The sequence below is a fragment of the Phaethon lepturus genome, unplaced genomic scaffold (assembly GCF_000687285.1).
Source record: "Phaethon lepturus isolate BGI_N335 unplaced genomic scaffold, ASM68728v1 scaffold12794, whole genome shotgun sequence".
Lineage (NCBI taxonomy): Eukaryota > Metazoa > Chordata > Aves > Phaethontiformes > Phaethontidae > Phaethon > Phaethon lepturus.
The window spans coordinates 1-18,019 of record NW_010537027.1 but is presented as its reverse complement, the minus strand read 5'-3'; the positions used below and the strand labels follow the sequence as shown (position 1 = coordinate 18,019).

General features: G+C 38.3%; 1 protein-coding gene across 1 annotated transcript in view; it reads right to left on the bottom strand.

Annotated features, from left to right (window-relative positions):
• Positions 1-10,361, bottom strand: part of INO80 (INO80 complex subunit) — a 58,375-nt gene extending 48,014 nt beyond the window's left edge. Inside the window, exons 1-8 of the mRNA XM_010286352.1 lie at positions 10,170-10,361; positions 9,134-9,300; positions 8,976-9,043; positions 7,358-7,519; positions 4,817-4,937; positions 3,305-3,519; positions 2,193-2,246; positions 413-616 (exon numbers count right to left, since the gene is read on the bottom strand). Of these exons, the coding sequence (XP_010284654.1) occupies positions 413-616; positions 2,193-2,246; positions 3,305-3,519; positions 4,817-4,937; positions 7,358-7,519; positions 8,976-9,043; positions 9,134-9,300; positions 10,170-10,312 (1,134 nt within the window). The 5' untranslated portion in view covers positions 10,313-10,361. The remainder of the gene's footprint in view (positions 1-412; positions 617-2,192; positions 2,247-3,304; positions 3,520-4,816; positions 4,938-7,357; positions 7,520-8,975; positions 9,044-9,133; positions 9,301-10,169) is intronic.
• Between the last annotated feature and the right edge of the window lie 7,658 nt (positions 10,362-18,019).

Here is an 18,019-nt window from a genome sequence, read left to right as displayed (position 1 = left end):
GGGGGGGGGGTGGGGGGGGGGGTGGGGCACGGGCGGGAAGAGAAGAGAATTCAATGTGAATGAAAAGGTAGCTTGCCTTCTGGAGCCAGAATGATGTACAAACCATCACAAAAGGTTGGCCCCTACCAACGCTGAGTTACATATGCCTGTGAGACACAGGCTGCTTGCCTAACCCCTTCCTCCATTTCACCCACTTGTAAAGAATTTACTCAGTACAAAGGTTTTTTTTAATCACATCTAGCTAACAGAAGAATTATGTAAATAGTTTTAAGACAGCAGAAGAAATAAATGGAACACTGCTGAAACAGAACAAATAACTGAATTTCATGGTCTGGACTTAGAAACTCAAATTATCTGGTCATTTCTGTCTCCTCAACAGATCAATTATCATGAATCTGTGTTTTTGCTGTACCTCTCTCATCTCCTCATCCAGCTTGCGTTGCTCTAGAGCCTCTTTCTCAGCTCGTTTGCGATGTTCTTTTTCCACTTTTTCATACTTTTTCCAATACAGAAGCATCTCCTTGGTAAGACGACGTGCCCGTGGTAGAGTTTCCTTACAGTTTTTCTGGGCCTGGATAGCAGCTCGACGCACCTCCCTCATGCACTGATGGGCAAGCTAGAGAGAAATAAGGTTTTAGAAACAGCGGTAAAATGGCTAGATTTTAAAGAAAGTCAGCAATAAACAATATCCAATGTAATTATAGCCAAGTCTGATCCTTCAGAAGAGAAAAAAAATGTGATACTTTACTCAGCAGTAATGCTTTTGAAATGGCATGAGAGATCATGAACTTCCAAAAACCCCCTGAGATGGTGCAGAAGACAAAACCTGAAGACAGTTTCAGCATGGCATGGTACTTACAGGATTGATCTGGTGAGTAGGTGCTTGAAAGGGACTCAGGAGATCAGAGTTCACGGCCTGCCTGCAACTCTAACTCACCTAGACTCTTTTCTGTGGTTCTTTTCTCACTGTTTTAATAAGGCTGCTGCAATAGCAGTATTGGTGGAACACAATCCCATTCACATGTTAATATATTTAAAAGTGGGGGACTATCCTACAATTTTCCTACCAACTCATGAAGGAGAATACAATGTAAGTTTTAGTTTTAGAATAAATAACTGTCTTTGTCATAACAGTCAAAATTGCTGGGTTTGATGTTTGTGACAGACTTTTTTTCCTTCACTAAAATTTGCACATCAACAATTCTAACACAGAGATTTCAAATGATCAAACAAAACAAAAACAAAGGAAAAAAGTAGAATTTCAAAACCTCTCAGTCTGTTGAATCACTCACTTGCTAAAATGCATTTTGTGATACCTACAAATACAGTAATTGCAGGCTATTTGCCCAGACATCACAAAGAAATCCAGTCTCTGTTAGCTAAGGAGGACCATAGGAAAGAATGTACCTACAGCAACGTTTCTTAAATATATACGTGCAGGTCCTGTTTTCTGCATCCCTTACACAGAAAATGCTCCCTTTCTTCATAATGTGTACACAGAATGGAAAATTTCCTACAGCATGTTGTCACTGATGATTCTCAGCCATGTACTTGATTGGCTTTTCATTAGCCATATAAATGAATCAGACACTTCAGTGTTACACTTGAAAAATGCTCAGAAAGCCACTACCAAGCGTTCCTAAAGTAAAGCCTTCTAGGCAGAAACAACGACACTTCTCAAAGGACTCTGATGAGGAGATAAATTTCTTTTGTAATCACTTAAGCAGAAAATTGTTCTATTTTTAATCTTAGCTCCTATATACATGTATATAAATTAACATCTTTAATATTCCAATAGCCCCTTTGATTTAAACAAAAATGCTTAAACCAGCAAATTCTAGCTAGTGGGTAGATGGGGAGTTCAAAAGCCAAAATGTACCAAAGTGATTAAGTTATTTTATCAAAGATCAGTAAATTAAAAATTTACAAAGTAAACCCTATGAAAGCCAAAAAGATCTCATGAAAGAAATCCACCTTGCTCATTTCATCTGTTGCTTATGAAACATGACAAAATGACACATCCAAAAAATAAAAGCCTTATACTAAATGACAAATTACTTCTATACAGTGCTTTCTCCTATACTGCCCTGCTAGTATACTCAGTATTGTAAGAAACAGAAGAAACGTAAAGAGGTTACAGTTTGCTTATTAAATCCAGCACAAGTGACAGTATAAAGCTAAACAACACTTACCTTTTTGCTGTTGGTTAGGAAAAGGTTGCGGGCTGAGGCTTTTTGTTTGTATGCCTGTAAGAGAATAGCATCTTAAAATTAGTTAAAGGGTAATGGCTTCACAGTATTTTAAAAGATAAAAAAACCCATCAGCAGATACACATGCCAACTTCAGCCATGCACACTATTGTATAATTGCGTAGAGGTACGTAAGTATTTTTTATTTTGATTGAATGAATTGAATGAAATAAGCTTTTCATCCTTAATCATTGAAGGCATACATACAGGTATTCCAACTCCTGAAGGAAGCATGTAAAAAGCCTCCTTTTTCAGGATCATTTCTTTAATTACTACTATTGCAAAGCAGGGTTCTCCTATTCCACTGTTATCACTGAAGTAAACAACAAAAATTTCCACCGATTCCCAAGGATGTTAAGAATTAATGCAGATCCTATGTTAGTCACGTGATCAAAATGAGCATTTTGAAAAAATATGATCTATGACACTGCATATATCCTTTGCCTGGCTTACAAGTTCATAAGGGATGATATAGCTATCACTCATATTCAAGTTCCCAGAATTCAAAGTCTCTTAACTGTAAACTCCAAAAAGCAGGTTGTAAGGTCCGCTCTGATCACATCTCAGGAAACTAGTGACAGTGAACCCAGCTTTCTATTTCAAATGTGCCTGAAGCTGGTCCTGTAAATGATACACTTTTCCCTAGACTGTTTCTGAAATAAGTTTCAAAAAACACGCGTGCTACAATGACTGAAACGCTCCTTTCCTGAACACTTTACGTAAAACCCAGACATTGGTTTGCTCTACATTGCTATCCTGTAGATTAGTAGGAGTACCTGCTACAGTTTACTTGTACCATTCTCAGAAAAGGGCTGGATAGCCAATTGAAAGCAGTGGCAAAGCACTGCATAATCCACTTAGACATCATTGGCGATAAGAAATTTGAACTACGCTTTGCTTATGGATTACAGAATGTCAGTTAGATCATCAATAACCACCAGAAAAATCAGGTCTTACTTCACTCTGTTTTTCCAAGTGTCAGCTCCCCACTAAGTTAATTTTCTATTTCACTTTCTTGCCATCATCACTGATCTAGCACAATTAGCCAAGCTCACCTTTGGCAACTCCTTTTTCACAATGCTAAGCCACACTTTCCGCCGACGTGCATTAAGTTGCTCAATAGTCAAATGCTTTTTCTTGGACCCAGGTGGCGGTGTATCATGAGAAAACTTGGCAAAAACTTTGGTCTGGTGATGGTGGCGTCGCGGTGACTCCTCTGAAGAAAGTTCTTCATCCCGTCTCCTCTTTTTCTTTACTTTTTTCAACTTGCCTGCATAGCAACAATGATCATAAAAATCAACTTCTTCTATTTTTGGGATACAATTAGTCAGGTATCTTTCCTGAGTAAACTATCCTAGTTAATTTATGCATGGAACCAACAAAAAAGCCAAACTTATCCATGTTCGACAATTCTGGTACCATCCATTTATCATGCTAGATATTTCCTCATTACTTTATAACGAAAAGACTTTCCTATTTAATAAATAGAGTGGTGAAATGCAATTTTTCCACCCACGGAAACATGCCTTAGGAGCTAAAATGTCTGGGATCTGGTGCAACGTTTCTTGCTTTGTGGTAAAATTCTACTTAAAGACATGTACAGGCAAGACATTTAAAGTTATCAACATTAGCATTTGGTAGGGTAAGTCTCAAACCAAACTTCTCAGTGGTTGAAAGAGATTGGCATGTTATCATGTAATAAAGATACTAGCTTTCAGAGGAAATTGCTACTGGGGTCAGATACTAAAAATATTCTTTGCGAGTATGCAAAATCATGGATGCTGCAAGATTGGGGGGGGGAGGGGGCGCGGGGAAAGTAGTTAAAGGAACTTGCAGAAAGATAGGAAGGAAGGAAGCCCAAAATAGACCCCTTAAAACACAGCTCAAACTTCAGTACTTGTGCTAGAGAGAATTCACCTTACTCTGACAGTTCATAGCTGCCTCTTCCTGCTTCCTTACAGATTTACAGCTGCTGCCAGCTCAATCATGAAAGGAAACCGTACTTCCTGGCAAACATGCATCTGAGAAACTCCAGCTGAGAGGTTACAGAAGTAATTCTATTTTAACTCACACTGACATTAATTCTGAGTTCCCTCTAATTTCCAGAAAACACTCTCAACTCCCTATAACTTCTTGTTGATTAGAATTACGTATTCAGGAATAACTGCATCAGGTACAGGATAAGTTCTTACAGTTTTCAAGGCACTATCATGTTTTCAAAAAAACTCCGAGTAAATGGACCATGATACACAACAGTATTTATGGATTCTGAAGCAACGAATAAAGCTATAAGGTACTTACTGCATAACTCTCTCATTCTAGATTCAGAGTTCCACAAAGAAAATCTAAAGTTATGAACTCTCAATTCACTCCTCTTTTTTCACCCTAGCTTTCTAGATGCCAGAAGATAAAGCACACCATTTTCTGAGGACTTTTTCTTTGACAGAACTTGGTATTTCCATGCAAAACCCAAAAGTTTTGAACAATTATGTTTATTCAAAGGAAATAACGTTGGAAGTTAGTTAAATCACAGCAGCCATTTAAAAACACAAGGTTAGTGACTTTACCTTTCAATTTTTTCTCCTCTTTAAACTTCTTTTTCTTGGGCCCTAGCAGGTGGCGCTGCTGCTCGTAGTAAGGATCATGTGTAGACAGCAGTCCCGCACTGTAGTACTGATATTGCTGCAACTGAGGTGGATGTAAATGAGTACAGCAATGGAAAACAAGTATAGCGGATAACAGAGATAGTAGTTAGATAGAAGTTCAGATCTTCATCATAAATATAAGAGATCAAAAATCATGCACTTCTCTCTATTTAGCATTGTTATAAAGGATTGTACAGCAACCAAAGCGAAACCACTGCTCCAGAGGTGGTCCCCAAATTCTACACAGGGAACCAAACCCACCGTGTTAAGTGAGACAGGAAAGCAGGCAGTGAAGCTTACACTTTCAAAACACACTGCTCTGTTTTTTTCTGTACAGATGCTGCCCAGCAAGACAGCACATTACATGTAGCGGTCCAATCAGGGACCCCTGATTTGTTTTGCTTGCATTCCCACATCACATACACACTCTATTTTATCATTCCAAAGGATGTCAAAGGACAGTTTAGATTTTTAAAAGATTTCAACAAGGACAAACAACTTGAAAATTCAGGTTAACAAGTAAAAATATAGCTGCCTCAGCATTTTTTTCAAGTTATCAAAAAAGTCAGTATATTCCAAGCATTATTCAACTATAATAAAAACTATACACAGGTTACATATAAACAGGAGAATTAAAGACAGTACAGGTCAGAAATTATTTTTTTAAAGCCTAAGCATACTATTAAGTTAATGAGAGGTTTTTGAAAGTTGAGAAATTACAGCATAAACAAACTTTTTTTGACAGATATGTTTCTCTCCTCCCTCCCCACGCCCTGCCAGGTAATGTATCTACATTACTGATCTGACAATACCCTGGTTATTTTCACTGGATCTTACTTCTTACTAGTCTGGAAATAAATATTCCTGTAAAATCCAACAAAAGTTATGACCTGTGTGAAAATTGGCTGTGAGAGTTTTTGTGGAGTTATGTAATATTTCAAGAAGCTAACACAATCTTGGCTTAGAACTTAACAAGTAAACAAAAGGAAGAGGTGGACAGAAGCAAAGACTTGGGTGTGAAAATTATTTTTCACTCTTCTGGAGAAATTTCAGAATATAAAATAAGAAAACAAGTTTTCATATGAGACATCACCTGATAGAATAGGATGACTTCCTTCATCTGAGACCTATTTTCTACTGCCACTCGGAACAGCAATGAAAACAGTTTTTGCAAAAGCCCTTATAATTTGAAGAAATATATTACTAGATCAAAACAGGCCAAAACTTGGCCTGCTATTAAGAAAAATGCAGTAATATAGCAGACTATTTTCTTATAAGGAAGAGAAAAAAGAGAGTATGAAAAGTAAGCTAAAAAAAAAAAGAAACGTCAAGTAACTCCCTCCAAATGACAGAAAACAAGAAAACTAGGAACTCCCTTTCAAAAGGTAGACATCACCTTACTCCTCACTGCCTCAGTGATGATGCAAGTATACGGCTTTAGGTTAAAATGTACAATTTTAGTCTTGAACAGCACTATTATCTATATTATCGTTTAACCCACAGCATCTCAGTTTTCATATATACTATCCAAGTCTTGCATTCTAGCAACCTGTATTTGCTCTAGTGAATGGAAGCCATATATACACGCACGAGTACTAGCTACATAGATTACTGAGAAATTCTCAGCATAAGGCATTGTCCTGGTTTCATCCAGGATAGAGTTAATTTTCTTCACAGAAGCTAGTGCGAAGCTACGTTTTAGATTTGGGATGAGAAAATGTTGATAACGTGCTGATGTTTTGAGTTGTTGCTAAGCAGGCAAGGCAAGTCCAGCTTCTCGTGCTGGCCTGCCAGCAAGAAGGCTGGGGGTTGCACAGGAAGCTGGGAGGGGACACAGCCAGGACAGCTGACGTAGGCTGGCCAAAGGGATATTCCATACTATGTGACATCATGCTCAGTATATAAAGCTGGGATGAAGGAGGAGGAAGGGCGGGCGGGGGACATTTGGAGTGATGGCGTCTGTCTTCCCAAGAAACCATTACGCGTGATGGAGCCCTGCTTCCCTGGAGATGGCTGAACACCTGCCTGCCCATGGGGAGTGGTGAATGAATTCCTTGTTTTGCTTTGCTTGCATGCACGGCTTTTGCTTTACCTATTAAACTGTCTTTATCTCAAACCACGAGTTTCCTCACTTTTAGTCTTCTGATTGTCTCCCCCATCCCACCTTGGGGCAGTAAGCGAGCAGCTGCATGGTGCTTGGTTGCTGGCTGGGGCTAAACCAGACAGACATTAACACCTTTTCAGTCTGTATGTAATTAATTAACTCTTGTCTGAAACTGATGTTAGATTGTTGTAGTCCACCAAACAACAGAATATTTTCCAGTCCACAAAGTATTACATGGTTTTTTGGTTTTGTGTTGTGGTGTGGGGTTTTTTTTTCCCAGAAAAATGTAAGATGAGTTAAGTTAATGCAGTTAACTTAAGAATAAAAATCAAGGAACTGTAAAAATTCTGGATTTTTACCTCTTTGTCTTTGCTATATTTACTTTGATGCAGTTTCTTGTATTTGTGTAATCGCAGCATATTGTGAAGTTCTTCCCTTGAAAGAGAAAATTCTTCTTCCTCCTCTCCGTCCTCATCACTTGGTGAATCTGTGTCACTGGAGTCATCACTCAGAAGGATACTCTAACAAGAAAAAATGGAAACTAATTTAACAATCACAAGTCCCTATACTGAACTGTTTATTTATATAAAGTGCTCTTGAGCCTTTACCTAATAAAGAGCTGTGGGCCTGGCCCTACAACAATACTTAGCACTTACGAAGTGTCTTCCATCTGAAATGCCTCAAATGGAAAATAGTTTTCTGAGGTACAGAATTGTGTAGCAGTGAATCCAACAGACATTTTCTGATTTGCGGGGAGGTAGTTTTCTGTTAGTTTGGTGATAGTTAAGTCATTTTAGAATCCACTCTGTTTGTGGTCTCAGAAGGCTCTTTTCAGCAGTAAGAAAATCCAGGATACCAGCAGGGGCATTTTGTGATGTATGGTTGCAGGTGCTTTCCTACCCCATATGTAGTTTGTCCTGCTATTCTACCACTTCCACCTGCATCAGCTGCAGCACGTTTGGCTCTTGTCTGATCTCCTGGCAACCTGTTTTTGCTAACTAGAAAAGGCTACAGTACAATGAAAATGCATAAAACCACCATTCCACCCACTCCTTCCATCTCATTTGGAAACAGATTTTCAGCTGTGTCCCAAATGTCCATTTAGTATATTTCATAATAGCTCGTTTTCATTTGGACAGTGTACTAAAATTACGTCAAGTTTCTGAATGTATACTCACTGTGAAATTTAACTAAAATGATGCCACTGCCCACCAAAATTGAAATGCCTACTGTCCATTTTGCTACATAATGAAAATGAAAGCCTCAAATCTACAGAGACTATAATTCTGTTTTGTTCTACCCAAAGTCTAATACAATATTCATTATCAACCGTCACATACTCTTCTTCCTTTCCAGATAGGCTTTCCAAGATGAGAAGCCTCTGTACGTGTTTTTTGTTTTGGTAAATGTTTTTTCTTAATGTAAAAAAACCAACAAACAAACAAAAAAACCATTCCTTTCTTCTTAGCAAGGGACACTAGCTCCAGTCACCTCAAAAAAAGAAAATGGTGCGGCAAACAACAAGCCAATATAGGACAAGAATAAAAAATTATTTTTGAGTCCTCTTTTCAGCAACACAAAATATTACCACTTCTCTGCATCACCTTATGCCTCTTTGTCAGTGCAAGATTTTGCATCAATTAAATTGTATCAAGTGATTTAGGGCAGCTCTTAAAACACATTAGTCTAGCTTTCTGAGCTCTTAATAGTACCAGTAAAATAAAATTAAATGGACTGTTGAGATGAGAACAAACACTGTAAACTTACTGTATTTGGAAATTGTATTAGTGATAATTTGTGATATCCTCTGACCAGTGCTCAACTTATTTTCTTGTTGCCGCCTACTTGCTTACAGGTTTCTACACCATGATCTACATCGGATGACATGATGGAATCAATCACCACTGTCTACAGGGTGTTGACTGGAACTCTACTCACAGATTTCATAATAGCTGCATTTCTTTCCAATATCCTTACCTTCAGCCACTTTCTGCTCTTCTTCAGTTTGGAAAAGTTATACAAGCTCCCTTTTTCAGACTTTGGTTCTGTTTAGAGAAAAAATAAAGTTCTTAAGAAACAAGGCTTTTCCTAGCTTATCCCAAAGCAAGCAGAGATTCAACCTAGCACATGCCTACCTGGCTGCAGTACTCCATTCAGGGAATGTGTGTTCAGCATCCCAGAATTCCCTGCTCCAGAAGACTCCCCAAGCAAAGAGTTTGGAGGCTCTTCCTTAACTTGCATCAGGGGATCCCCAGACTGAGGCAGCAAAGGATTGTCATCCAATCCATCTTCACTCTCATCGCTGCAAGAAGATACATAATATGGTGACAATGAAAAGAAAATATTCAAAAGAGGAGATACCCATGCAATTTTCACATGTGGCCATTTATCTAAAGGTTTGAGAATTGAGACAGCTTCAGATGTAATTTTACACATTAGAAATATTGCTGTTAATAATTTCCCGTTCACCCCTCAGCAGTAGTTAATCATCAGACCAGCCTGGCTATGCTATCAACCTGCACCTTCAGTCTTTAACTAGGTTTCTAATGCGAGAAGCATGAACTACGAAAGAAACTAGTATCAAGTCAAACCAAAACACAATATTGTCATGCTCAGCACTACTGTACATGTGAGAAATATAAAGCTATACTTTTTCTACTCTTTGTGTAGATCTTATTACATGCTTGTAAATATACCTGTTATCTATTACCCGTAGAATTACAGAACTGGTAACTGTATAATTCCAAAACACTGATGGAATTAAAATGTAAATTGTTTTGGGACAGAAACATGCCTTGATGATTCATTTCTCATTGCTACAACTTACATATAAATTCTGCATCCGACAATAGTTTTTGCATTTCACTTATGGCTATGGGCCATATCTCCCTGAAAAATCAACTTAGTCCTTTCCTTGTTCATCCTGCTTTTTGCAGACAGAGAAAGTTTTGGCCACTCAAATACAAAAAAGAGCTTTAAAACATCATGCTAGTTTGTATGTGGGCTGGCAACACACTGAATTACCAATGTGAGCCAAGAGAAGCACAGCGCAAAATCTTTAAAGGAGAATTCACTACTAAACCCTTAATGCGGTGCTGCCCGGGAACAATATAATACAAATGCTTGTCTTTCCTTGGTATTCCAAATGGAAAATGGAAAAGGCTTTGGTACCTGGATATACTCCTGTTAAAGATGGCAGACGTCTGTCGTAAAAACTGATCCAGTTGCAGAGCTTTCTCCAGATATTGCAGATAAAGGGGTTTTGCCAGCTCTGAGCAGCTGCCATCCTCCCTGGCACCCAGCTCTGAGGCCATAGAACAAACTTCTCCTCATGCACAGGTGCCTCTGAACACACAGCTGTTAGGAAGAAACAACAGTCATCACCACTACCACCACCTCTGAAAGGAGTGAACTCTGTGAGCAGGGAAGTCTACTGCACGCCATACCAAATGCTAACATTTCACGCAGAACACATAACCAAGGTAGTTCTGGGCAAAAAGCTTAGGTTGCAGTTAATAGGTATATTAAACAAACAGAAATCCACACTAAACTTTCCACCACCATATTACTACAGCAAAAAACTAGATTCTTAGTTTCCTGTTTCATGACCTCGTGGATGCCGTTTGATAGGAATGAACGCTACACTGACCTAGTATGATAATCCAAGTGGTGCCACAGAAATGCAAAGTACAATGAAGCCAGTCCTTGAACATCTGAAGTAAACATTCATCACTATTAAAGATAACATGTTTAACTCTGAACAGAGGGCAGCCATGTATCATGACAGTTGAATGAAAACAATTATTATTCTTAAGTTGAATCATATATATAAACTTACTCCAAAAAGGAAAAAGGAAGAACTACTGAAAATACTGTTCTTCTGTTGTTTTTATCATTGAGTTCACAGCTGTAGTCTACAGAGTATTTTTAAGACTCTTCCTTTACTTTAGCAATGCTATTCTTACAGCACTCTGAACGTAACTGTTACTTGTTGACAAACAAGCTACAAATTCTTGACCAAAAAAACCCCCATTCTATAATTCAACTTTTATCTTTATTACAGAAAAAGTAACACATAATTAACAATTACATACTTTTTATATTTACAAATTTAGAACATATTCTAGTTTTATGGTTTTTTCAACTAGTAAAAATAGCTTGCCTGATTTTAATTTTTTATTTGTTCTCAGGACTTTAGACTCTCACGTCCCCCGTGCAATATTTGCATAATACATACTTTGAAAACAAAGCTATCAAAACATTTTATTGCTCTGTCAACTGCAGTTTTGTTTTCCTTCAACTAGAACAGATGTCATAACAACTGTTACAGTAATAGCTCTGTCAACTGTAATCTTATTTTTCTTCGATTACAAAAGATGTCGTCATTGTTATAATAATAGTGAGAAGATAATTTTAAATTATTTCCAAAGTCACAGTTGCTACTATAAATGTGGCAAAGTATATAAAGTATGTATACAAAGTGCTGTCAATAGCCTAAATATGATAATATTTACTAATAAGTAAATACCTTAAGCTTTTGCTTCTGGTGGAGGACAAAAATAAAACCAGTCAGCTTTTGAAAGACTTAGATTATTGTTCTTCTGAAGGACTCCTCTGGTTTTCTTTCACTTCTTAAAAATATTACAAAACCTGAAGCAAACTTCACATTAATTTATGGCAAAACATTTTATATTTGTTCAATTATTAAATTGTTAATGACTAAATCATTTTAAGGTTATATAAGTGAAAACACAGATTAAGGGTTTGGTCTTCAAGTTGTTCTCTCTTCATTTATACAGTCCAAAAACCAGCACCTAACTTTTTCCAAGTCTTCTATCCTCAAAAATTACAGAACAGATTCAGAACTTCTAAAGCTACAAAAAACTATGATAGGTGATTACCACCTTGAGATTAATGGCTGTGTTGAACAAGAGCAAATTTTATTCTTTCTTAATAAAGAAACTTATTCATTTGATTTAACATCTTTACACATACAGAATAAACAAAAGCGTGACAGAAATTGTTAGAGGGGATAACAGCCCTCATTTAAAAATTGTTTTTAGACTGAAGTTATCCAGGTTCAGTCTTCTATATGCTAGATCTTCATACACCTGACAGCAATGGAATGAATGACCTCTGTTACTAAATACCCATTTCCAGCAGAGGTTAACAGACAGAACAAAGCACCTGAAAGCTTTCTCAGTGATAAGGGTATTAAGTTTCATGTTTTCTGGGAAACTTTCATCTACATGTCATATTCCGTAACAGCCACCTAAAAAAAACCCAAACACACACCCTAAAATCAAAAACTGTCTTACAAGAGACAGGACCATGAAGAAAGTAGAGAGGTTAGGAAAGGAGAGGAAACATGAAACTTGTGTCTCTGATGGAAGAAATCATTACAGGAGGAGACAGAAAAGGACAACAAGAAGGTGAAATCGATGCTCTTTCAGATCACCAATAAAAGTTATATATATTATAGAAGCAACATTCAATCCCCAGTATCATACCAGAAAAAGTACGGTGATCCCTTTTATCACTCCATTTCAAAATGTATCCATCAACAAGAGCATGTGTTACATGAACACAGCATTATTTTACTTTCTCAGCCAAAATGCCATGTGCAACCATTGCTTAATGATTTTCCTCACAACCACAAGGCACCTTTCACCCATCTGCTCTTTGCAGACAACCTCCTTCCCAACATTCAACTTTCGGTATCACTGCCTGTCTTCAAGGCAACGCAGGAAAGAAACGTGCCCCAAGGGGCGCAAAGCACACAGGACTTTATTTGGATTCACCACCTCCGAGGAAGCTAACAAACCAAATGTGCTCTTTTGCACTCTGATGAGCCTTGCCCTCACAAAGCTATACAAGCTTAACAGCAAAATAAAGGGAAAAGAATTAAGCTAGGTTTGAGGTCAAGTTTTCAATTGCAGGACAGCAAACAGGCCAGAGGCAAAACAAACACCATCATATTCCTGATCTAAAATGAGTAACTGGATACTTTTCTAGCTGCCCAGACGCACTTGCCTAAGCGCTGGTCTACGTGGATCCACCAGACGGGATCAGTGCCTCTCCTCTGCACAGGCAGTGGTGCTCATCTGGCTCCACGCTCATACAGCTTAGGTGATAACCCAGAAAAAGACTATTTCTTTACTTTTAAGATACAAATGCCCTATGAAAACAAGATGCTATCAGATGTGTGTAGTAATCAGAAAACTAAGGTATTTTCTCAGGAGCAGCTCATTGCTACTGCATAGAGTTCCCAAGCAAGTACGAAAGCCGATACCCTCTGTCTGCAATGACCGCAGTAGCTGCAAAGAGTAGGTTTCCTGCCATATTTTAACACATTAAATCCCCTTGTTGTGTACACTATGCCAAGCACGTACACTTAGCCTAGCGTACATGCTAAGCACCTGTCCCATCCATACTTTTTTCAGATACCTATGTTCTTAAATACTACTTTCCAGATCAGGAAGCCTTGTATTTCCCCATTTAATGAAGTCCTCCTTGTGCTGACATAGTATAAGTACTCTACACTTCACCTGTAGAAAGACAAGCTTTTGCTTGTCTTCCTATTGTATATTGTCCCAAGAGGCTCCTGTACATACAAAGTTAATAATTCTTGTCCTCAAAACAGTTACTCCTCTGTATCCTACCTACGGAATAAACAAATAAACACAAAGAGCTTAACAATATTCTTAAATGTATTAACAGTGCCCAAAACAAATTTAGTAAGTGTTACACAGGCGTATTGAATAGAGAATAGCTCAAACATTGAACTCAGCCTTTCATTTATTTATATGCTAGCAGTCACACAGTGATTCTCTGCTGATCAAAGTAATAATATGGGGAGCTAATTGACAGATACTTCTTTATTCTCTGTTCTTTTGTTCCCACTCTAGGTTTTAAGAAACACAGACTTCCAGTGGCAGAAACTGCTTGAATACTGAAGCAAGAGAAGATGGGAACAAACAAGTGAGAGGCACACAACAAGCCTTATCCACTACAGTAGGTAACAGCGTTCAGGACGTCACCAATACGTTGCTTCGGTGTATTTACATGGTGATGACACTCATTCCACTTTTCTTTGCCATTTTTGAAACAAATCTATCCTTTTGCCTATTCAATTTAAGGAAGATTGCAGAAATACAGATTTTCAAAATGTTTTCATGACTGATGGTAACATTTAGGTAAATACTCATATTACAGGTGGTAAAATGACTGGGTGCTGCAGAGTAATCCTTCTGCCATCATGACTTTCTTGCCAATATATGCCAGTCATGTTAAGTTTCAGTGTCAAACTCAGTAGTTACTTGCTTTCTCCCTTCATCTCCCCTAGAGTTACAACATTTTAGGAAATCATCATTTGGTAATAAATAGCTGCTGCACTGCCTGGCTGGCACTTTGAATCCTCTAACATTCTTACTTAATCATAAGCTCGCTCTGAAACCATTTAATTGTATCATGTGGCCCTTTGAATTATTAAAGGCACAGGTAAAATACCACCAGCAGGATCTGAGTTTAGTTATATATACACCAACTTCATACAAATAACCTTCACAATCTTTTTTCTTTTTAAGATCTAAGTTCAGTTCTGAAGTAGCCTTCCTTATCCTGTTTTAATTCACATTGCTTAGTTCAATGTTAATGTAGGTGTGGGGTTTCTTCATTCACTGTTTTTTTCAAGTCTGACCATTATAATGTCTAGTCAGTAAGTAAACACCCAGCACTGGAGAAGAATCCTCCAAGGACATCCTCAGAGAAAAGAGTTATGTTTTATAACAAGATTTCCAAGTTTTATACCCACTGACCTGCGCCAACCAAACAGCAAAAACACCGCTCTCATGAAGCAACTTAGCTTTAAAAGTAGATTCTCTCAGCTCAAAAAAATATCCAGTGGCTATTTCTGAATGAAGTCCAACAAGCTTTTGCTACCAATATCAAGTTAAAGCAGGAGCCCCATAAGGGGCAAGCGCACAGTTCAGCACTTATGTGTAATTGCAAGCTAGAAAGGGTTTGCTTTGTACGGCTGTTTGAAATAGTACCTTTTCCTCCACGAGCATCTTGTTTTTCTCTTTTTTCCTTCAGTTGCTAGCGTCTCTCACCTTAAGGCCCAGAGGATTACTTTTCCCTCCCTTTATGCCTAACACTCATGTCAAACATTGCAGTAAATAAGTAGCTGAGAGCAGATACACAAAGAGAAGCTGCTATGGCAGTATAAGGTCCAACACAGCAGCTAATGCACAGTACCCCTTCATAGCCCATGGTAAATCAGGGAGGTAAAACTAATTCAAACAGTCTCGCTTGCCACACACTAAGTGCATGTACATGAAGTGTTATCATCCAGCAGGTTGGAACACTTATTTGTTCAATTATTTCAGCTCACAATAGCAGAGTTTCTTACCCTTCCTCCGTCCGAGCAGTGTAAGCACACTGACAAAATGTTCAAGTGGACAAAAACCTGAAATCCCACTTGATACATGGAAAGTATGTATGCCTCATATCCCTATTTTCAGCATTGAAAGTTTTATCCATAAAGCGGGACTAAAAACTGGGAGCAAGAATACAACCTTCTATGCTATCTTACTTCCCTCACAATTTTATCCGTTTCCTGTTTTTTTCCACACATGATCTTTTCGTGCTTTACATTTTGACCCAACTTATTATGAGAGATTTTTCCAAACTGATACAAACACCTAAGATACTTTTTATTTCTTGAAGAGATTTACAATTGAGACATACAACTCTCATCAGAATAGCAGAACACTGTAAGAATTTCCTGTAGTAACATCTCCTGCATAACCCCTGACACAAACATACACAGCCACACAGAAGATTAAGTCAAGATCTATATGGAAAACTTATATCAGTACAGTAATATCAGTTAGATGTATTTTTCTCAGATTTCTTTATAAGCATGTAATCTCTAATACAGACAACTGTGGTGGCATAGAAAACTTGAGGTTATTTTGCTTGGAGGAGAATTACATGCTCTTCTTGAGTCTCCTCTCACCTTTTAGCTTGCTTTGATAAATGCCTAGTTGCACTTACAACCATTTTCCAGAGCACACTATATGCCAAGTCTTAAAGCAAAACATAATACCCATATAGTCTTTTTACAGCAGTCTCTTAAATATAACTTTGATACTTAAGAGTGCACTTTAAAAAAAGCAGGTAGGAAGATATTTCATATGAACCTAAAGCCCTCGGTCTCCACTAAACTCAAGTCAAATCAATAGAAGACATGTACATATAACTGAGGTGTGAGTTCACATAAGTTTGAAATTAAAAAAAGCCATTTCAATTGATTTTCTGAGTAACGAAATCTTGTTAAAACTAGATACTGTCCTATATATAGTACTTTACTTCACTGTTTTACTTTTGTGGTAAGGTTTTTATATTGTTTTCCAAGGAATGAGACAGCATTTCATTGATCTCTGTTCCACCTTTTAATAGCTTTTAAATACAGAGAAGAAGAGCCAGTGGAGCACAGGCTCTGATTCTTCTAATTGCCAAAATAAGTCAGGGATAGGGCCTAAACGATTATTACAAAAAAAGCAAGCTATACAGCTCTACAAAAAAACTACCAGAATTCACATAAAGGAATGACAGAATACCTTAAAACATATCGAACACAAAAGCTGGCATGTCACAGCTCTGCTTCCCTGTTTAAACTGGCAGAAAAATAAACCTAACTATTTAATTGTTCAAACAGAGTAAGTCTTGTTCCAAAAGGGCAGTTAACGGTATTTATGGAGAACTCTGATGATGCATCCATACCATCTGCGCTCTGTAACAGCACCATTACCCTCACACGTTGCCATTGCTTCACTCCTCCTCCCTCTGTGTACACAAAACACAAACTGCAAGGAAGTTTTTGGTTTTGTTCGGTTTTTACTCCCTCCATCCCAGACCACGAAAAGGAAACTATGTCCAAGAAAGCTGTAAGAGAACCATTTTCTTCTTGCCATCTAAAATAATCCCTAGCATGTAATTTAGCTTGTCAAATAGCATGCTTATTAGAGAATTTACAGCTTATTACGTTATACTCAAATGGAAAAATTTAAACAGCCAAGAAATGGAAGGCAGTATTTTAAGCAACTTTAACAATATACATGCAAAAGATGGACTAGAAGCAAATTACAGGGAACATCCTTAAACATTGGGAAAAGGTTCAAGCTACAGTCCTACTTCTTGTACTTTTCCCTCACTATCTTACCAACCCCTGGATGTCATGACCTTAAAGGAATGACAACACAAACACATCATTTCCAATACACGTAAATTAAAAAAAGATGACTGTTGGTCACATATGGGTGTATCAGATATGCTGTACAAATCCATACAGTAGATTTGTTCATATGAGCGAAAATTGAAATAGCAACAGTGCCCATGAAGACACTTCACTATAAAAACTGAACTTGACTTGCACCGTTTTCTTCATGCGAAGAAGAAAATAATCTAAAGCAATTATTATCACCTACAACACTGCTGAGATGGAAACCTGGCACACAAGATCACCAACAAGGTAACAAAAAGAGCACATAATGCTAAGTAATACCAATCACAGCAAGAAATTGTATTAGGCTATGTGCTTGCAGTGAACCAGGACTGGACTTTATACCACAGCTTTGACAGGGTATTTTCTAGCTTATGTATTCATCAGGGCAGACATAACATTAAACTACGTTTTTACGTGCACCTAGCAGGTGCCTTTCATCCACAAGGACACCAGTTTGGCAGGCAGCACCTTCCAGCAGACGCCGGGCGCTATTCGGCCAGAGCTCGTTACGCGCCCGGGCCTTCACAAGGCCAGGCACGGCCGGGCAGAAGCTTGCGCTGAAGAGCGCCCCCCCAGCCGTAACAGCAGCGTTGCATCATGCCGACGGTGCACACCCAGGGCTGCCCGGCCAGGCGGCGCCCCGCGACCGCCCTTTCCTCGGCAGCGGGGGGCAGTTACAGGCCGCAAGCCCCGCTCCGACGTCTCCACGCCCGGCACCCCCGCAGGGCACTTC